This window comes from Entelurus aequoreus, linkage group LG18 (assembly GCF_033978785.1).
Source record: "Entelurus aequoreus isolate RoL-2023_Sb linkage group LG18, RoL_Eaeq_v1.1, whole genome shotgun sequence".
NCBI lineage: Eukaryota > Metazoa > Chordata > Actinopteri > Syngnathiformes > Syngnathidae > Entelurus > Entelurus aequoreus.
In genome coordinates this window covers 7189850-7212103 of record NC_084748.1, presented here as the reverse complement: position 1 = coordinate 7212103, position 22254 = coordinate 7189850, and the positions used below count along the sequence as shown (strand labels likewise).

The 22254-nt window shown below is 35.9% G+C and overlaps 2 protein-coding genes across 5 annotated transcripts in view; both read left to right on the top strand.

Moving 5' to 3' along the window:
* The first annotated feature begins 903 nt into the window (after positions 1 to 903).
* On the top strand, positions 904 to 20292 carry yju2b (YJU2 splicing factor homolog B). Of its 4 annotated transcripts, XM_062026419.1 has the most exons (11): positions 904 to 1164; positions 5435 to 5526; positions 7794 to 7823; positions 7898 to 7951; positions 8032 to 8114; positions 12766 to 12821; positions 12891 to 12951; positions 13022 to 13164; positions 15082 to 15254; positions 15337 to 15475; positions 19490 to 20292. In XM_062026419.1, the coding sequence occupies exons 3-11, from the start codon at positions 7821 to 7823 to the stop codon at positions 19831 to 19833; spliced, it is 1056 nt and encodes a 351-aa protein (XP_061882403.1). In that variant the 5' UTR covers positions 904 to 1164; positions 5435 to 5526; positions 7794 to 7820; the 3' UTR covers positions 19834 to 20292. The 4 variants fall into 4 exon arrangements, with proteins under 4 accessions (XP_061882403.1, XP_061882404.1, XP_061882402.1 ...); XM_062026420.1 differs by lacking the exon at positions 5435 to 5526 and having other exon boundaries at positions 7797 to 7823; XM_062026418.1 differs by lacking the exon at positions 5435 to 5526.
* A 1474-nt stretch (positions 20293 to 21766) lies between these two features.
* c3b.1 (complement component c3b, tandem duplicate 1) overlaps positions 21767 to 22254 on the top strand; it is a 65301-nt gene continuing 64813 nt past the window's right edge. The window contains exons 1-3 of the mRNA XM_062026417.1: positions 21767 to 21859; positions 21931 to 21948; positions 22008 to 22040. Coding sequence (XP_061882401.1) covers positions 21789 to 21859; positions 21931 to 21948; positions 22008 to 22040 — 122 coding nt within the window. The 5' untranslated portion in view covers positions 21767 to 21788. The remainder of the gene's footprint in view (positions 21860 to 21930; positions 21949 to 22007; positions 22041 to 22254) is intronic.

Genomic DNA, 22254 nt, shown 5'->3' with positions numbered 1-22254 from the left:
AAATCCGCTACACCTCCCTGTTACCGAAGTACATGTCAAACTACTTCCTTAACGTAAATGACCGCCATAACCACAACACCAGGGGGAGCTCCACTAACCACGTCAAACCCAGATTCTGAACTAACAAAGGTCTTAACTAGAGATGCGTTAAAATGTAATATCGGAAATTATCGGTATCGTTTTTTTTATTATCTGTATCGTTTTTTGTTTTTTTTTGTTTTTTTTGTTGTTGTTTTTTTACACTCATTGACACTCATTCACACAAAAGGGTTGTTTCTTTCTGTTATTAATATTCTGGTTGCTACATTATATATCAATATATATCAATACAGTCTGCAAGGGATACAGTCCGTAAGCACACATGATTGTGCGTGCTGCTGGTCCACTAATAGTACTAACCTTTAACAGTTAATTTTACTAGTTTTCATGAATTACTAGTTTCAATGTAACTGTTTTTATATTGTTTTACTTTCTTTTTTATTCAAGAAAATGTTTTTAATTTATTTATCTTATTTTATTTTATTAATTTTTTTTTTAATGTACCTTATCTTCACCATACCTGGTTGTCCAAATTAGGCATAATAATGTGTTAATTCCACGACTGCATATATCGGTTGATATCGGTATCGGTTGATATCGGGGGGAGGATATGGACATCAAGTAGTGGACATAGAGAGAGAGAGAGAGAGAGAGAGAGAGAGAGAGAGAGAGAGAGAGAGAGATCAGAAGGCATAAGAAAAAGAAAATAAATAAATAAATTAAAAAAAGAGATGAAGACTAGCCATCCATTTTCAACCACTTGCTCCATTAGAGTCGCATTTGTTATTAATTTATTAATAATCAGTCAAATGTCGTCATTGACTATGGACTGAAGAATTAAGCTCTTTTAGTGACGCTTAGAGTTTCGACAGTTCACATCAACTTACGGCAGCTACATCTTCCCTCAAAACGTCCTCAAATCGTGTGTCAAAATTTGAGCATTTTTATCTTGGAATATCTTGAAAAAATATTTTTTGGGAATGTCCGAAACGTTTGTGGGACGTTGGTCAATAACGCCAAAGCTCGCATATAAGCTAAATTAGCAGCGAGACAATCTCGATTGACTTAACATCTCTGGCGGACGCTGGACGGTCGCTGGTTTCCTGTGTGCTCACAACAACATTTGTAAGTGTTTTACTTTCATATTCGTGATAAAATGCAGCGGCTGGTTTTTGTGGAAGCACACAAGAGTGTGCGTGGTTCGAACGTAAAGCCGTATTTGGGTTATAATTCGTTAAAAGGAGGCCGAGGGCTCAGTTAGCATGTTAGCTCACGTTGCTAACTGTTGACGTCACCAGCCATACTCGCAATGTTTACACTTACATTGTGTCCTATATTATCTTTTAACAATCACAACATATGCACTAGTCGCAGTCTACTAGTTGTTTACTCCTTTTAATCATCAGTATTTGGTTTCGGATTACCTCTCTCAAGAAATGAACTGAAGACTTCAACAAAATATAATGCATTAAAGCTTATGATCACAATCCTAAAATAAAGTATAATTCAGTCTGTTATTGATCTTTTGTAGATAATTAGATGTAATGGATGGTGTGAAAGGGAGACCACACTGCACTATTAGGACCACTATTAGAGTCCTGCCTAGTTATTTAGTTTAAGGCTGTCCAAATAATGAGGTGACTAGAATTGAAGATTAACCATTTATTCTACAAAACAGGGGGAAGAGCAAACAATTGTGATACCAGCTCTGAAGAGCGTGAACCTCGCCATCCGAAGGTTGACGCAGTCTCCAAAACGGTCGCCCGTCTCTCATGCTTTTGTTCTCCTTGGTAGCCACGCTTTGGCGGAGATCAAACCTGAAAGTTGACTTTAGCACACGCCTCCTTTGTCACTCTCTCGCCAGGGCTGCACGATTTTGAGAAATAACGTTATTGCGATTTTTCTCTCCAAAATTGTGATTAGAATTGCGATTTAAAAGCCTACTGAAAGCCACTACTAGCGACCACGCAGTCTGATAGTTTATATATCAATGATGAAATCTTAACATTGCAACACATGCCAATACGGCCGGGTTAACTTATAAAGTGCAATTTTAAAATTCCTGCCACACTTCCGGTTGAAAAACTCCTTTGGATATGATTTATGCGCGTGACGTCACAAAATCCACGGAAGTGGTTGTACCCCATCGACCCGATACAAAAACCTCTTGTTTTCTTCGACAAAATTCCACAGTATTCTGGACATCTGTGTTGGTGAATATTTTGCAATTAGTTTAATGAACAATGGAGGCTGCAAAGAAGAACGTTGTAGATGGGATCGATCGGTGTATTAGCGGCTAAGTACAATACTTACAGCAACACAACAAGGACTACTTACTACGCCTAGCCGATGCTTGCCGCCAAACCCACGGATGAAGTCCTTCGTCGCGCCGTCGATCGCTGGAACGCAGGTGAGCACGGGTGTTGATGGGAAGATGAGGGCTGGCTGGCGTAGGTGGAGCGCTAATGTTTTTATCATAGTTCTGTGAGGTCCGGTTGCTAAGTTGCTAAATTAGCCTTAGCGTCGTTAGCAACAGCATTGTTAAGCCTTACCAGGCTGAGAATTTTTAACCGTGTAGTTACATGTACATGGTTTAATAGTATTGTTGATCTTCTGTCTATCCTTCCAGTCTGGGGGTTTATTTATTTTGTTTCTATCTTCATTTGAGAACGATGCTAGCACGTTAGCTCAGTAGCTAAGTGTGTCACCGATGTATTGTCGTGGAAATAAAAGTCACTTTAAATGTCCATTTCGCGTGCTCGACTCTCATTTTCAAGAGGATATAGTATCCGAGGTGGTTTAAAATACAAATCCGTGATCCACAATACAAAAAGGAGAGAGTGTGGAATCCAATGAGCCAGCTTGTACCTAAGTTACGGTCAGAGCGAAAAAAGATACGTCCATCACTGCCTCTCGAGTCCTTCACTGTAACGTTCCTCATCTACGAATCTTTCATCCTCGCTCAAATTAATGGGGTAATTGTCGCTTTGTCGCTCCGAATCTCTCGCTCCATTGTAAACAACAGGGAATTGTGAGGAATACTAGCTCCTGTGACGTCACGCTACTTCCGGTACAGGCAAGGCTTTTTTTTATCAGCGAGCAAAAGTTGCGAACTTTATCGTCGATTTTCTCTACTAAATCCTTTCCGCAAAAATATGGCAATATCGCGAAATGATCAAGTACGACACATAGAATGGATCTGCTATTCCCGTTTAAATAAAAAAAATTCATTTCAGTAGGCCTTTAAAAAAATATTTTACACATAAAAATGCATAAAACTGCAAAAATAATGAGTAAAGGAATACATGTTACTTTTAGACTGCAATCTACATATTCTTGTCTCAAGGTGCCACACATTAGAACATCTATATGAGGTCAAATATTTTTGAAAGTAAATTATGTAGAATATATGTATAATATATTTATATATATTACATATATTATATTATTTATTATTATTATTGTCTATTGTGAGTGAACTGTGGTGTTTAATTTCCCCTAGGGATCAATAAAGTACTTTCTATTGTATTCTATTGCATGTTGTTCTAATGTGTGGCACCTTGAGACAGGAATATGTAGATTGACAGTCTAAAAGTAACATGTATTCCTTTAGTCATTATTTTTGCAGTTTTATGCATTTTTATGTATAAAATATTTTAAAAATCGCAATTCTAATCACAATTTTGGAGAGAAAAATCGCAATTAAGTTATTTGTCAAAATCGTGCAGCCCTGCACGAGAGTCCAGACTGGCGAGAGAGTGACGAAGGAGGTGTGTGCTCAAGTCAACTTTCAGGTTTGATCTCCGCCAAAGCGTGGCTACCAAGGAGAACAAAAGCATGAGAGACGGGCGACCGTTTTAGAGACGGCGTCGACTTTCAGATAGCGAGGTTCACGCTCTTCAGCGCTGGTATCACAATTGTTGCACTTCCCTTGTTTTGTAGAATAAATTGTTAATCTTCAATTCTAGTCACCTCATTATTTGGACAGCCTTAAACTAAATAATTAGGCAGGACTCTAATAGTGGTCATAATAGTGCAGTGTGGTCTCCCTTTCACACCATCCATTACATCTAATTATCTACAATAGATCAATAACAGACTGATTTTGAGAAATAACTTAATTGGGATTTTTCTTTCCAAAATTGTGGTTAGAATTGCAATTTAAAAAAAATATTATATACAAAAAAATGCAAAAATAATGAGTAAAGTTAGACTGTCAATCAACATATTCTTGTCTCAAGGTGCCACACGTTAGAACAATATGCAATCATTTACTTTCAAAAATATTTGATCTCATGCAGATAGACTCAGACCTTTTTGTCTCCATCATGCTTTTAAACTGAAGATATAACCCATAAAAAAACTATACAGTGTTTATAAAGTTATGTAATCCTTACATATAATGATAATAACTAACCATTTGAAAGGATATCAACTTTATTTCTCGTTACTGTAGAATGGTTTATCTTTGTACTGTAATTGGAAGGTAAATGACTTACAAACGAAAACATAATGTACTGTGTAAACAAAAATGTAACTTATATTGAACATCTTAAAGTGCTTTTTTTTCCATTTGGAAAAATTTGGTTGGACGTTGTGTCAGGTTCAAACACTGATGACATCTATTAAACAGACAAAGAAGCAAGGAATTAAACAGAGACAGAATTGAGGAGAAACGTCTGGGCTGTACTCTTTGTAAAGTCTCCCACCACGCTCTGACGAAAGATTGAACGCCTCCTCTTTTATTTGGAGTTTCCCTGATTACATGGCAACAGCTGTTTCTAAAGGAAGGGGGGTCGTAAACAGCCGTCGCCTTTGGTTACAGTTCAAAGAAAAGGTGCCTGGAGGGGGTCAGGTCCTGCTTCCTCTCCGCTTTGTAGATCTCGGGTCAAGACAAAATCTTCCTGTGGATTACAATACATCAAAGAAACCGACACCTTCATGTCGCTTCCCATCCTACGCAGTGGAGTTTTACAAGCCTTTTGATTGGTAAGATCAAAGACAGCTTTTGTCTGCTCGCCGGGAACTCGTTGAAACACGAAGTTTTGTGATAACTTAGATACAATTATTCTGACACGTTGACTTTTTGTTTGTTGCCATCATGGAATCATTGCATTGTTTTTTTTGTTTTTTACCGCCCGGTTTGCTTGTTTTTTTTGTTTTTTTTAAATCGAATATCGCTTTACGCCGGGGTTTTGTTTTGTTTATAAGAAAAAAGTGAATGAATGTTTATAACTGAATAAAAATGTACATATGCATAAAAATATGTTTTCTTTTATATTTTTTTTTTATGAATTAAGTAACGTTTATGACAACCTTTTACAAAACACAATATACTGTTGAATGTGAGATATAACAGGATAATCCATACATTTTATCATTTGTTTTCAAACAGGTTACAGAAAAGTGGGACCCCAAAAATTTACTGCGGGACCCCATTTTTTATGACTATTTTGAAAATTCCTAGCGCCAACACTGAGCTTGTAGGTGGGTTGTTTTTTTTTTTACCCTTTGCGTTCATATTCCGCTGTGTTTGTTGCGTTTCGCTTTGTAAAATATGTCGACGGAGAGGGGGTGTGACGTCAATATTCAGTGTTTTATCGTCCATAGTTAATATTGTAAATCCCACGTTCTTTATTTACATTACATGTCAAATGTAAAATTCCAGTCCGTTTTTTTTCAGACGGTCTGTCATGACGTGTTTAGCTTTCAATCAGACATTATTGTGAGGTTTTGTATTAGTGTTCCTAAAAATCTGATATACCAGCTCCCAGACACATTTTTTTTCTCTAAATTTGGCAAAATAATTGCCAAAGTATAAAATAGTCTCAGTCTCCTTAGACCAGGGGTCACCAACCTTTTTGAAACCAAGAGCTACTTCTTGGGTAGTGATTAATGCGAAGGGCTACCAGTTTGATACACACTTAAATAAATTGCCAGAAATAACCAATTTGCTCAATTTACCTTTAACTCTATGTTATTATTAATAATTAATGATATTTACACTTAATTGAACAGTTTAAAAGAGGATAAAACACAAAAAAAATTACTATTAAATTTTGAAACATAGTTTATCTTCAATTTCGACTCTTTAAAATTCAAAATTTAACCGAAAAAAAGAAGAGAAAAACTAGCTAATTTGAATCTTTTTGAAAAAAATAAAAAAAAGAATTTATGGAAGATCATTAGTAATTTTTCCTGATTAAGATTAATTTTAGAATTTTGATGACATGTTTTAAATAGGTTAAAATCCAATCCACACTTTGTTAGAATATATAACAAATTGGACCAAGCGATGAGGTGGCAACTTGTCCAGGGTGTACCCCGCCTTCCGCCCGATTGTGGCTGAGATAGGCTCCAGCGCCCCCGCGATCCCAAAGGGAATAAGCGGTAGAAAATGGATGGATGGATGGATGGATGGATGGACCAAGCTATATTTCTAACAAAGACAAATCATTATTTCTTCTAGATTTTCCAGAACAAATTTTTTTAAAGAAATTCAAAAGACTTTGAAATAAGATTTAAATTTGATTCTACAGATTTTCTAGATTTGCCAGAATTTTTTTGAATTTTAATCATAATAAGTTTGAAGAAATATTTCACAAATATTCTTCATCGAAAAAACAGAAGCTAAAATGAAGAATTAAATTAAAATGTATTTATTATTCTTTACAATGAAAAAAATAAATTTACTTGAACATTGATTTAAATTGTCGGGAAAGAAGAGGAAGGAATTTAAAAAGTAAAAAGGTGTATGTGTTTAAAAATCCTAAAATCTTTTTTAAGGTTGTATTTTTTCCTCTAAAATTGTCTTTCTGAAAGTTGTAAGAAGCAAAGTAAAAAAATTAATGAATTTATTTAAACAAGTGAAGACCAAGTCTTTTTAAAATATTTTCTTGGATTTTCAAATTCTATTTGAGTTTTGTCTCTCTTAGAATTAAAAATTGCCGAGCAAAGTGAGACCAGCTTGCTAGTAAATAAATAAAATTTAAAAAATAGAGGCAGCTCACTGGTAAGTGCTGCTATTTGAGCTATTTTTAGAACAGGCCAGCGGGCTACTCATTTGGTCCTTACGGGCTACCTGGTGCCCGCGGGCACAGCGTTGGTGACCCCTGCCTTAGACGTATCCTCGCTCATCCACGCGGACTGGACACTGGCCGAGTTAGTGGGCGGCCGAGAGTGGAGTCGGCTCTCTTGGTTGCTTTGTTGGGTCTGCTCCTGTCTCTGGCCATGCTCCCCCACCCCAGCAGACGATGGCGTGGAACACCTCAGAGGCCACCACAGTGTATATGTTTCTTTTACTTTTTATTCATAGCTGTATGTAGAAGTGGCTGCTTGCATCAGCTCTGCTCTTTTAATGTCTTTAATGTCCTTTGATGTTTGATGTTTCACACGTAAGAGGGATGTGTGCTATGGCTATGAGTAGTTTTTTCCCTTGGCCTCAGTCGGGACCCCCTCTCCAGGGCCCCAGGCTTAGACCGATTTCCCCACCCACCCCCATTGTTTACCTGTATCTCACCTTTTTTTTGTAAGGAGCGCCGGAAGTTGGCAGACCCGTCAGCGATCCTGTTCTGTCTCCCTGTAATGTTTGTCTGATCTTGAATGGGATTGTGCTGAAAATTGTAATTTCCCCTCGGGGATTAATACAGTATTTCTGATTCTGATTCTGATTCTGATTCAAAGCCTGTTTTAAAAATAACATTTCAGTGCACTTTCCTGTCTGCCGATACTAATTCCGTGGCTTTTTCTTCCAGAAGTCGTGTTGAAATCTCGTCGCCAAGATGGTAAGTCTTGTGTTCTCACGCTCACACCACAAACACTGCTGTGTGTGTAAGTGAATATAACTGTCGTCTTGTAGGGAGAACGGAAAGGAACAAACAAATACTACCCTCCAGACTTCAATCCGGCCAAGGTGCGTACGGTGATCATAGGGTGTGTTCTTGGTGATTGTCAGTTGGTTCCTGTCACCGCCGTACGTTTCTTCGCCCGCAGCATGGGTCCCTCAATGGCTACCACAAAACCCACGCTCTCCGCGAGCGAGCCAGGAAGCTGTCACAGGGCATCCTCATCATCAGGTTAGTGGGACCTCGATTTTTACCAACTTAACTGGTACGTGAACAGTGTTCGCAAATTGAAAAGTTCGCACAGCGAGGCACATTTCTCCAAGAAAGAATGTAAATACGATCATCGCAGGCATCCCAGACGTCTGCTGTTTAGCGCAGCGGTCCCCGACCTTTTTTGCACCACGGACCGGTTTAATGTAGGCATTATTTTCAGGGACCGGCTTTCCGCTTGTGCCAGATAAATACAGCAAGAATAAGTGCATGAAAACACAACTCACTATAACACTGACATATTGTTTCTTTGCGATGAGATGCAGATGGAAATCAGCTTATGGCTACAATCTGTCACTTTTCTGTCTGATATGTTCGTTCATGTGCATTGTATCTTGTCACAAAGTTATAAGAAATGGCAACTTCCCGTGAGGAGTTTTATTGTACATCTATAAACAAGCTCATTAGTGTGTCTATTGCACAGGTGTCAAACTCAAGATCTGGCCCTCCACGTCATTTTATATAAGCCTGAAAATAATATGTTTCAATAACATACCTTAGATTTTCTTTCTCTACTTTCTTATTTTCTTACTAAAGTTTTTTTTTTTTTTTTCTAGTTTGACAGGGAAAAAAAATAGTGTCCAATATTGCAAGAAATATTATATTATCTACCGTATTTTTCGGACTATAAGTGGCAGTTTTTTTCATAGTTTGGCCGGGGGTGCGACTTATACTCAGGAGCGACTTATGTGTGTAATTATTAACACATTAGCGTCAAATATCAAATAATATGATTTAGCTCATTCACGTAAGAGACTAGACGTATATGATTTTATCGGATTTAGCGATTAGGAGTGACAGATTGTTTGGTAAACGTATAGCATGTTCTATATGTTATAGTTATTTGAATGACTCTTACCATAATATGTTACGTTAACATACCAGGCACGTTCTCAGTTGGTTATTTATGCCTCATATAACGTACACTTATTCAGCCTGTTGTTCACTATTCTTTATTTATTTTAAATTGCCTTTCAAATGTCTATTATTGGTGTTGGGTTTTATCAAATAGATTTCCCCAAAAAATGCGACTTATACTCCAGTGTGACTTATACATGTATTTTTCCTTCTTTATTACGCATTTTTGGCCGGTGCGACTTATACTCCGAAAAATACAGTAACTTTGTTGGTCAAAATCCAAATAAATACCTAAATATCTGCTTAACTTATGATTTCGAAGCAAGTTATCCATCAAATAGTACACTATAAAAATGACCAATAGATTTTACTATAAAATTTAGGGAGTTTTTTTTTTTTACAGCATATTACTGTAAGTTGGAAAAAAAACGACCAATGTTTGTTTTTTTTACAGTAAAATTAAGTCGACTGAGCTGTCATTTTTTTAAAAATTCTATTTATTTTTACTGTAAAATCCACAGTTGATGATTTTATGGTACCACAATTTATTATGGTAAAAAACTGGCATCTGAGTTGCCAAAATAAAATTAAACAGCGGTACTGTATTTCTATTTACAGTAATATGTTGTAAAAATAATAATAATTAAAAAAAAAAAAAAAAACACCATATATTTTACAGTACAATATTTTACTGGCAACTAAGCTGCCAGTTTTTTTCTGTAAAAAACAGTGGTAAAATCGGCAGATTTTTTTTACTCTTTACGTAAAAAAAATTTAAACTATTTGAATTTATAGGCAAATTCGTTAATTATTTACTGTTACAAGCGGCCCTCTAATGGCAGCCATGACTGCGGTGTGGCCCTCAATGAAAATAAGTTTGACACCCCTGGTCTAGTGGGACAGGCCAAAGTTAAGTCGGAGAAAATGCACTCCTTTTTATAAATTAATGTTTCTCTCCGGCCCGGTAGCAAATGCGTCACGGCGGTCCCCGGACCGGTGGTTGGGGACCACTGGTTTAGCGAATTCAACAGTGATTTTCAAACGGAAGAAGTGTAAAAAAAATAAAACTGAGGTAGGAAAATAATTCAAAAGAAGGAACATCAATCCTCGACAAAACTTCTTTATGCTGTTAACTATCTGTCGAGCTGCGCACGCTGGAAATAAGTAGCGAGGGCAGTATAATGAATTTATTGACATTGCAATGTGAAATCTGATGTGTTTAGTTTGTAATTAAGTAAACACAGTCTCAAAGGAATATAACTTTCTGATGAAACCTTCACATTTTGATGTCCGGCCCCTGAGCCATTGGGCTCTTGAAACTGCGGGGCCTCTTCATGATGTCGTTCAGGGGTCGGCAACCCAAAACGTTGAAAGAGCCATACTGGATCAAAAATACATAAAACTAATCTGTCCGGAGCCGCAAAAAATGAAAAGTCATATATAAGTCTTATAATGAAGGCAACACATGATGTAAGTGTCTATATTAGCTATAGTAGCCTACTATCAAAATGACTATGTGTCGCAGGCTGAAGCAAATTTGTTGACAGAAATGTTGAAATGTAATATTTATTCTACACATTTTTACAACATTAGAAAACATTAGTAAATCAGAGGCTACTCAGAAGGAGAGATAACTCCTGGAAATGGCTTTTAATGGCCAAAGGTATAGATGTTGTCTGGAACAACATGGCACACTAACAACTATGAGAAATGCAGCCAATATTACATACAGATAATGTGTTTTGAGACATGCAAATATAAATCAAATTAAGAGGACTTCAAGGAAATTAAATGATCTCAATTATAGCTACAAACGAGGCATAATGATGCAATATGTACATGCAGCTAGCCTAAATAGCATGTTGGCATCGATTAGCTTGCAGTCATACACTGACCAAATATGCCTAATTAGCACTCCAACAAATCAATAACATCAACAAAGATCACCTTTGTGCATTCACACACAGTATAAAACGTTTGGTGGACAAAATGAGAAAAAGAGGGAGTGGAAGATTTTACATGTAAACAAACTGTTGCGTCACAGTCCACACTATGGTGAGTTCAAGAACCACCCAAATGAGCAGGACAAAAGGATGTTGACCAAATAGTGTCATCAGTGAAGCATACACACAAACATATTCAACAGTGGTAGTTCTAACAGTTTGTGTCATGTTTGTGGAAAAAAAAATTAAAAAAAATTCCCCATCTTTTTACATTTTCAATCCTTTTTTAAAAATGCTCCAGGGAGCCACTAGAGCAGCACTAAAGAGCTGCATGTGGCTCGAGAGCCGCGGGTTGCTGACCCCCGATGTAGTTGAATAGCCCTGATTTATAGCATCTAATAGACAGAAACCATTGTAGTTCTCTTGCATTTTTACAGAATTTCTATGCTTTCCAAAGCATCTAAAACATGGTCAAATCTGCCCCCTAATCACCCAAAAGGGGCCACTTAGATCCCCAGCTGATATTTTTTATTTTTTTATTTTTTATTTTTGCAAATATTTTTATTGAATTTTACAGTTAAAATCACATTTAACAGTCATACTTTGGTCACGCAAAACCTTCATACAATCACACATCCACTCATACCCACTCACATGCACACTTGAGGAGAGAGGTGCACTTAAACTTTAACAATTCAAGGTTTACAGTATAAACATTATTAGAAAATATACCCAGATATTGTATATATTTATCCATCCATCCCGCTCTGGCTCAGGATCAGCAGGCTATCCAGACCATAGCAAGATGGATGAACATTCCTCGGCATCAAGGATCCTCAGGAAGTGATCCCAAGATCACCTCTCGAGGGCCTCTCCACCGTTCACACTTAAAAAAGAAAAGGAAAGTCACAGAAGTTGATCAGATGTAAAACAATACAAAATAAAAAGTCACAAAAAATAAATAAATAAATAAGCAAGTAAACCGTGGGAAGGCCGTATCAGAAGTAACAAAAAAAAACAATAATAGTGTAGGATCAATACAGAAAATAATAAAGATAATAAAAAAGGAATACAACTACAAAAAAGATGGCAGTTTTTTTTGTTTGTTTTATTCTTAAATGTCTAAATTATGATTCAATATATGTCAGTAAAGGTTTCCAGGTTTGTTCCCATTTATTCATACTTGCAGAGTTTATAAATCGTATTCTTTCAAGAGTCATTACATTCACAAGTTCATTTAGCCAGTTCCTGAAGTTGGGTGCAGATGGGCTTTTCCAGTCTTTGAGAATGAGTCTTTTTTGATATTTTTTAATTCTTCTCATTTTTTACCCCACTGGGATCCCTGTTAATGAGTTCCAGCCTCGTCAAAAGTCCATATTTAGGTGGAGGTTTGTACACTTTGAACATAATATAAACTGCTTTACAGTACTGTATACCAAACAAACACAACAAGTAGGTGATGGATCAACTCTCTCTTTATTAACAACCCAAAACAACAACAACGACAAGCTGAACTGTGCTGTATGCGCTGCTCTTTTGACATGCGCAAACACACAGAGGTCCCGTTGGTGCCCTCATAAACAATCAGAAATCACAAAAATCCTTAACTTCAAGAACGATGTTGTTACAACAATCACCATTTGAAGAAGTCAAATCAACTTGGAAAGGAGCAGACGGGGGCGTGCGGGTATGGAAGAGGCGTTGCTGAACGAGAGTAGCTTTTCTCCGCTGTGAAATAAGTCTGCTTTGGCATTTTTTTCCCAGAAAAGTCCGGTCTCATCACAACTAAAACTTGTTTTTGTGCGCCACAGGTTCGAGATGCCGTACAACATCTGGTGCGACGGCTGCAAAAACCACATCGGCATGGGTACGTGTACGCCTCCACCTTGTCCAAACTCTCACCCCGGTCCTCACTGTTGACGTCCTTCCCGCTCAGGTGTCCGCTACAATGCGGAGAAGAAGAAAGTGGGCAACTACTTCAGCACGCCCATCTACAGGTGAGCACAAACGTCGTGTCGTCGGATCGCGATCCTTGAGCAGCTTCACACGCAAGACCTCCGTCGACAGGTTCCGGATGAAGTGCCACCTGTGCATCAACTACATCGAGATGCAGACGGACCCGGCGGCGTGCGACTACGTCATCGTGAGTGGCGCCAACAGGAAGGAGGAGCGCTGGGACATGGCGGAAAATGAGCAGATCCTCACCACGGGTACGCAAACATATCAGTATAGCAAGCCTGATGTACTTTAGAGTACTCAGTGTGCAGGTTTTTAGAGCAATACAGAATGAATACCCACTGAAAATGAGGCAACGCACTTTATGTTATGGCAGTACAAGAGTGTGACAGTCTGGAACTGCATGAGTGCTGCCGGCATTGGGGATCTGTGGATCATTGAGAGGCGATAATTCATACATGCACTGTAGGGTTGTGTGATACAGCTGTTATACAATTTTATATATATATATATATGTATATATATATACATACATTCATGCATATATTCGTTAGGTCAGGAAAAAACACAGACTATTTCATCTCTACAAGCCTGTTTTGCAGGTTTCCTTGCTCTTCAGGGGAGTTTTTCTCCCCTGAAGAGCAGAGAAACATTTATATATATATATATACATATATATATATATATACATACATGTATATATATATATATATATATTCATGTATACATTCGTTAGGTCATGAAAAAACACCGGCTATTTCATCTCTACAAGCCTGTTTTGCAGGTTTCCTTGCTCTTCAGGGGAGTTTTTTCTCCCCTGAAGAGCAGAGAAACATATATATATATATATATATATATATATATATATATATATATATATATACAGTGTTTCCCATAAACTGCCAAGATACCTGTGGCGGTGGGGGCGTGGCTATGGGCGTGGTCACCATGACATCGAGTAATTTGCATCATTTACTACAATGATATGATTTTCTCTAAAAAGGCTTAAAAAATGTATACTTACTAATTAATAATAACAGTTTTGTTTTAAACGTCCATCCATCCATCCATTTTACAATATAATTACAACACTTTATGTACATATTTATATACAGATTTGAACAATAAGTTATTCACTGAAATATATTTATTAATTGTGGTTCTTACAAAAAATATATCTTATAAAATAAAGAAGCTAAAATGTCTCTTAAAGCTCTGCCCCTTTAATTAGTGCATACTAAATAATTTAACTTTAGCCTACTACTACAACCATATTATTTACCAGCAACATAAAGTGAAACAGAGGCAGAGGTGTCCTGCCACAGTCAGTAACAAATAAACAGAAAACAGTTGTGGTCAAATACAAATAAGGCAACAAGAGAAGTATCCTACACTTCTCTTTTGTAAAGTAAATCTGAACAGCCTATATGGGCATCTACATCAACTATATGATTAGCCTGAGAAGCTGGACTGGACAAAAAAAAAAAAAAAATGTTTTATATTTTATTTTTTTATTTGTGGTGGACGTAATTCTTTCGTGGCGGGCCGCCACAAATAAATGAATGTGTGGGAAACACTGATATATATATATATATATATATATATATATATATATATATATATATATATATATATATATATATATATATATATATATATATATATATATATATATACAAATAAAAATAAATACATACAAATATATGTATGTATGTATGTATATATACATACATACATACATACATACATACATACATACATACATACATACATACATACATACATACATATATATATATTAGCAAAAAAGCTAGCATGCTAATATTATAATGCTAACGATTGCTATTTTTTATTTTATCCCCCCTCAATGGTAGTTTTTGCTTTTGTTTTCTTATCTCTCACTAATGACATTTTGCTAAAAATATTATATGTGATAAAAGGTAATCAGGAAATATTTAATTATTATTATTGTGACACCACCATCCTCTGTTTTGCTCGGCAACAGCAAAATGATGCGATATTTTACTGCACAATCAGGAGCCTTTGTAACCCCTTTTGAAATGTTTTATATTATCCTTTATATGCCAGATATATTGTGATATATATTGGTAATGCAGAGATTTTAGGCCGCATCGCCCTTCCGTGACGCACTGTGACCTTCTCGCTCACAGAGCGGGAGGAAAAGGAGAAGCTGGAGACGGACGCCATGTTCAAGCTGGACCACGGCGGCAAGGACAAGGAGAAGCTGGCAAAGGCTCTCCCCTCGCTGGTGGAGCTTCAGGACTACCAGGCGGGCTGGAAGGACGACTTCCAGCTCAACAGCTCCCTCCGCAGGAAGTTCAGAGTAAGACACCTGACTGTGTTTGTGCCGCCGCCTTGAGGCGCCGACGCTAAAACCGATGGCGGCTCCTCCCTCGACGGTCTAGACGGAGAAGAAGGTGATGACGGAAAAGGAGGCGAAGGACGACGCGGTGAGGGCGAGGACCAACCTGTCCATCCCGCTGCTCCCGGAGAGGGACGAGGACAAGCGGCTGGCGGCTCTGCTCAGCTACCAGACCCCCGACTGTGAGTCTCCTCCCTTCTCCTATCCACACGCCTTCTTTGCTTTCAAGGCTTGAATCGCTGCATCAACTTCAGATCTAGATCTGTCCGTCAAAATGAGGCCAGGTATTTTTTAAAACTGTTTGCCTGTTTTGTCAAAGAAAACCCAGTTTTTTATGGCAAAACACAAAAGATGCAACATTTCCCACCCGCAAAATGTCAGAGGGGAATATTTCATGTGAAGTAATTGGAGCCTTACATAAGTCAATTATTCATAATATTTTGATTCATTATTATTTTTTAACAATGACAGTTTGAAAAAAAAAAAAATACACTAAATGTCTTGTGGATCCAAAAGGGCCCCACTCATAAAAGTGTTAAAAAATGTCATATATTATTATTTAAAAAAAAAATCTAACTTAATTGCTTTACAGATCTATCCGCCGATTGTATTTTTGTATTTGTTTTATGCTATTAGTAAGACAAAATCTTAATTTTTATATGGCAAACACACAAAATATACAAAATTTCCCCCAAAAAATATTTCAAAGTGGAATATTTGATGTGAAGTAATTGGAGCTTGAATATACCAATAATTTGTAACAACATTATTTTTGATACATGTTTTTTTTTTAACAATGACAGTTTAAAAAAATAAAAATAAAATAAAATACACTAAAGGTCTTGTGGATCCAAAAGGGCCCCACTCATTAAAGGGTTAAGAATTTGTCATATATTATACTTCTTTTTTTTTTAAACTTTCAATGCTTTACATCAACTTCAGATCTAGCCGACGATTATAATTTGTTTTTGTTTTATGCTTTTTGTAAAAGAAAACCTTTTTTTATGGCAAACACATGAAATATGCTACATTTTCCCCAAAACATATTTCAAAGTGGAATATTTGATGTGAAGTAATTGGAGCTTGACTATATCAATAAATCATAACAACATTGATTTTGATTGATTTAAAAACTTTTTTTTTTAACAATGACACTGGTTTAAAAAAAATGTATAAATACAAAAAGTATTGGGGATCCTAAAGGGCCCCACATATTAAAGTGTTAAGAATTTGTCATATATTATTATTTATTTTTTTCCACTTTCAGTGCTTTACATCAACTTGAGATCTATCCGCTGATAAAAAAATAATTTTATTTTTAAAAGAAAACCTTAATTTTTATACGGCAAACATTGATTTTGATAAAAAAAAAAATGTTTCAACAATGACAGTTTAAAAAAAAAAAAGTACACTAAAGGTCTTGGGGATCCAAAAGGGCCCCACTCATTAAAATATTAAGTATTTGTCATATATTATTACATTTTTTTATTTTTTAACTTTCAATGCTTTACATCAACTTCAGATCTATCCGCCGATTATAATTTTTTATAATTTTTTTGTTTGTTTTATGCTTTTTGTCAAAGAAAACGTTAATTTGTATACGACAAACACACAAAATATGCAACATTTTCCACAAAAAATTGTTAAAAGTGGAATATTTGATGTGAAGTAATTAGAGCTTGAATATCCCAATAATTTGTAATAACATTCATTTTGATTCTTTTTATTAAATTTTTTTAACAATGACAAGTATAAAAAATAAATGATAAAAAGTACACAAAAGGTCTTGGGGATCTTAAAGGGCCCCACTCATTAAAGTGTTTAGAATTTGTCATATATTATAATTATTGTCATTATATTTTACTTTCAATGCTTTATGTGTTTTATGCTCTTTGTAAAAGAAAACCTTAATTTTTATATGGCAAACACACAAAATATGCAACATTTTTCCCAAAAAATATTTCAAACTGGAATATTCGATGTGAAGTAATTGGAGCTTGAATATACCAATAAATTATAACAACATTGATTTTGATTCTTTTTTTCATTTTTTTTAACAATGACAATTAAAAAAAAAAAAAAGTACACTAATGGTCTTGGGGATCCAGAAGGGCCCCACTCATTAAAGTGTTAAGAATTTGTCATATATTATAATAATTATTATTATGTTTTACTTTCAATGCTTTACATCAACTTCAGATCTATCCTCCGATTATAATTTTTTTTTGTTTTTATTTGTTTTATGCTCTTTGTTAAAGAAAACCTTAATTTTTATATGGCAAACACACAAAATATGCAACATTTTCCCCAAAAAATATTTAAAAGTGGCATATTTGATGTGAAGTAATTGGAGCTTGAATATACCAATAAATCATAACAACATTGTTTTTGATTCATATATATATATATATATATATATATATATATATATATATATATATATATATATATATATATATATATATATATATATATATATATATATATATATATATATATATATATTAGGGCTGCAACTAACGATTAATTTGATAATCGATTAATCTGTCGATTATTACTTCGATTAATCGATTAATAATCGGATAAAATAGACGAACTACATTTATATCCTTTCCAGTGTTTTATTGAAAAAAAACAGCATACTGGCACCATACTTCTTTTGATTATTGTTTCTCAGCTGTTTGTACATGTTGCAGTTTATAAATAAAGGTTTATTTAAAAAAAATTAAAAATAAATAAATTTAAAAAATAAAAAAGCCTCTGCGCATGCGCATAGCATAGATCCAACGAATCGATGACTAAATTAATCGGCAACTATTTTTATTATCGATTTTAATCGATTTAATCGATTAGTTGTTGCAGCCCTAATATATATATATATATATATATATATTTTTTTTTAACAATGACAGGTTTTAAAAATAAAAAAAAGTCTTGGGGATCCTAAAGGGCCCCACTCATAAAAGTGTTAAGAATTTGTAATATATTATAATAATTATTTTTTTACTTTCAAATGCCTTACATCAACTTCAGATCCATCTGCCGATCATACATTTTTTGGGGTTTTATTTGTTTTATGCTTTTTGTAAAATAAAACCTTAATTTTTATAGGGCAAACATACAAAATATGCAAAACATTTCAAAGTGCAATATTTGATGTGAAATAATTGGAGCTCAAATATATCAATAATTCGTAAAAACATTGATTTGAGTTATTTATTTAACAATGACAGTTTAAAAAAAAAAAAAAGTACACTGAAGGTCTTGGGGATCCAAAAGGGCCACACTCATTAAAGTGTTAAGAATTTGTCATATATTATTTTTGTAATTTTTTTTTAAACTTTCAATGCTTTACATCAACTTCAGATCAGATCCATCCTTTTATTTTAGTTTCATGCTCTTTGTAAAAAAAAATAATAAAAAAATGATATGGCCAACACACAAAATATGCAAACATTTTCCCCAGAATATTTCAAAGTGCAATATTTGATGTGAAGTAATTGGAGCTCGAATATATCAATAATTTGTAAAAACATTGATTTTGATTATTTATTTAACAATGACAGTTTAAAAAAGAAAAGAAAAGAAAAACAAGTACACTAAAGGTCTTAGGGATCCAAAAGGGCCACAGTCATTAAAGTGTTAAAAATGTGTCATATATTATTATAATTTTTTATACTTTTAATGCTTTACATCAACTTCGGATCAGATATATCCTATTTTTGTTTTATGCTCTTTGTAAAAAAAATTATATAGCAAACACACAAAATATGCAAAATTTTCCCCAAAAAATATATTTTAAAGTGGAATATTTGATGTGAAGTAATTGGAGCTTGGATACACCAAAAATTCATAAAAACATTGATGACAGTGTCAGTTTTTAAGAGAAAAACTGTGTTGTTAGCATCATTTCAATTTTCCTCGTTACAGTACGCATGTCTTTTATTGTACTTCTTATAATTCTTTGAGAATTAATATTTTTACAATGTGTGGCGTGCTTTTAAAAAATTAGCTGCGGGTGGAAAATTGCCCCCGAGCTGCAGTTTGGATACCACTGATGTAAAGTGGTCTTCTGGGGCTTCTATGTCATCGAAGTTTTTGCAAAAAATATATATATACTTGGTCTAATTAGGGCAATAAAAGCTGCGTGCGAAGTAGGCGTGGTCTGTTTTAAAAGCTCCTCCCCTTCCCCCCAGCCTACGATGACAAGCAGCGCAGCAAACGCAGGGAGATCTCCTCGCGCTCGTGGTTCAGCTCCCCCCCGACCACGCCAGGGGGCGCCGCTCGGGGTCTGCTCCACAAGCTGAGCCTGCAGGGTAAAGACGCGGCGGTGGCCAAAGCTCTGGGCCCCTCCCACAACCAGCTCATCCGCAGGAAGTCGGACCCGGGCGAGCGGTCGCGGGCCGGTCGGAGGCAGGAAGCGAGCGGGTCGAGCGAGGAAGAGCGCGAGGCGGCGCCGAGGCCTCAGGACTGTGAGACGAGTTCGGGAAGTTCTCTGGTGCCGTACTACAGCGACTCTGACTCAGACCATGGACACTGAAGAGAACTGTGAGTTTGTGTACATTAACTATTGAATGCTGGCATGAGAAGATCTTGGGGGGCGGGGTTACAGTATGTGACTAAGGTGACGTCTCCATGTAGCGTCTGCTCGCGACACCTCTGCCAACACAACATCCAGTTGGCTTCCATTGATTTTTTTTCACTGAGTACAAACTGATTGCACAAAAGTGCCGGGAAGCTTGTACCGCGTCACGTTCCAGAACTTCCCGTGCTTCACATCCGCTTGCACAACCCAGCAGGCACAAGACGTTGATACAACGTTGATTATACGTACATGTCCTTTAAAACTGACTTGGAAACAACGTAGCAAAACAGTTTTATTTTAAATTAAAACAATGTTGTCTAACGTTGGATCCATGTTGTTGGTTAGGAAATGACCAGATTTCAGTTGTCAAATCAACGTCACAACCCAACATTGATTAAACGTCGTCAAAAAGCATGTTGTTTCAACGTTGTATTTGTTTTGTAGAATATTGGTGTGGAAATGACCAAAATTCAATGGTCAAATCAGCGTCCCAAAAATGGCAAAAATGAACTAACAGTATCAATACTACAGTAGTATTGGCCTCATAGAGACAAACCAATCAGAGCGTGCTGTTCAGTATCCTGGCCACTGATTGGCTCGGCCTCAGACAGCAATACTATGCTGTATTAAAAGGGTGCTATATCATGTGAAAAGGGCTCCCGTAAGGTTAAAAAGCGTATTTAAAAGGTTGTAAAATGTTTTTTTATGCTCCCATGAATATGCTGTCAGATTATGCATGTCGCACTTAAAAATGAGAATTTATGTTAAAATAATTTCGGTAACACAAATATGAAGTATTTTACTTAAACTGTTTTAAAAAAATAAAAATCCCACTGCTATTTTGTATAAATAGCATTTTTTTGGTTAAAAATAATTTAAGTAGAATCATTTTCAATATAATTTATATGTGGTCCGGACATAAGGGTTTTATTAATTACATTTTTTTACTATACTGCTTTTTTTTTTTTTTACTGAATTAAGCATTTTTAAGCATAAAAATTACAAAAATGAACTAAAAGTATAAACATTTTTAAGTCTGAATAATTTCTGTAACACACATTTGAAGTATTTTGCTAAAACAATAAAAATCCCTTTGGTATATTGTATAAAAAGCATTTTTTTGGTTTAATAATTTAGGTAGAATAATTTTAATATGTGGTCCGTACATAAGGGTTTTATTAATTTACATTTTGAAAATTTTACTATTCTACTGTTTTTTTTGACTGAAATAAGCATTTTTAAGCATAAAAATGGCAAAAATTGTCCCAAAATGGCCCAAACCAATCAGAGCGTGCTGTTCAGTATTGGCTCAGCCTCAGACAGCATTACTATGTTGTATTAAAAGGTGACTTAAGGAGACTTATGTAATGTGAAAAGGGCTCTCGTAAGCCTATTTAAAAGGTTGTACATTTTTACATTATGCTCTCGCTACAAAAATATTTGATTTATAATTCCTACTTTGCAGACATGTATTCACCGCCATCAGGTTTGGAACCAATAAACTGTGATTTCTCGTCAAATGTTTTTGTTCAATGTGACTTTCAGCAATCGTGTCTCCTGTCCTGAAAATAAACATTTGTGCTTTTTCCTTGTTGTAAAAATGACACCAAGATCCAAACTTCTCACCTATTCTGTTCAATTCAGTTCAAAAACTGTTCAGTCAGCAATATTTCAAGTCACTTTTGAGAAGTTTGTCAAAAGTAATAAATGACTTCCAAGCGGTCAGTGACGCAAAGTCCAGTTTTGTTGACCAAACCTCCTCCCGTGACCTTTTATCTTTTGTGGAGTTTCCAATTGCACCACATTGCCTCTTTTGCCAACCGCCAAGCCCCGCCTCCTCTGCCATGACGTGAGAGGGGGCGGAGACTAAGTCCGGTATAGCTGCCGACTCCCCACACAGTCCGCTGAAGATGGACGGACGGACGCTGCGACGACTGGTGTGTGTGTGCTTGCTGTGCGAGGTCGGAGGTCAGCTGCCATGGTGAGCGGTCACACGTTAGCGCAGGCCCGCCGTCACCTTTGACCCCTTAATGACTGACCTTGTCTTTGCAGGCGAGACTTCTCCCGCAGGTAAGATGACGTCTTGCTTCACCCCTTGCACCCATCTAAGATGTCACTTGTCCCCGCAGACCCCCACTGACGACGCACATCCGACATCCATTGTAAGCCATCTTGCATATTTTGTCTTTTTGCCTTGAAAGAAAAAGTTTTTTTCTTTGACAAAAAAGGCATTAAACATAGAAAAAAAGGTTATATTGACAGATAGATTTGAAGATGATGTAGAGATTTAAGCGTTGAAATAAACAACTTATTTTTAACACTTTTATAAGTGGGGCCCTGAGAATTTTAGTGTGATTTTTTTTTTTTTTTTTTTTT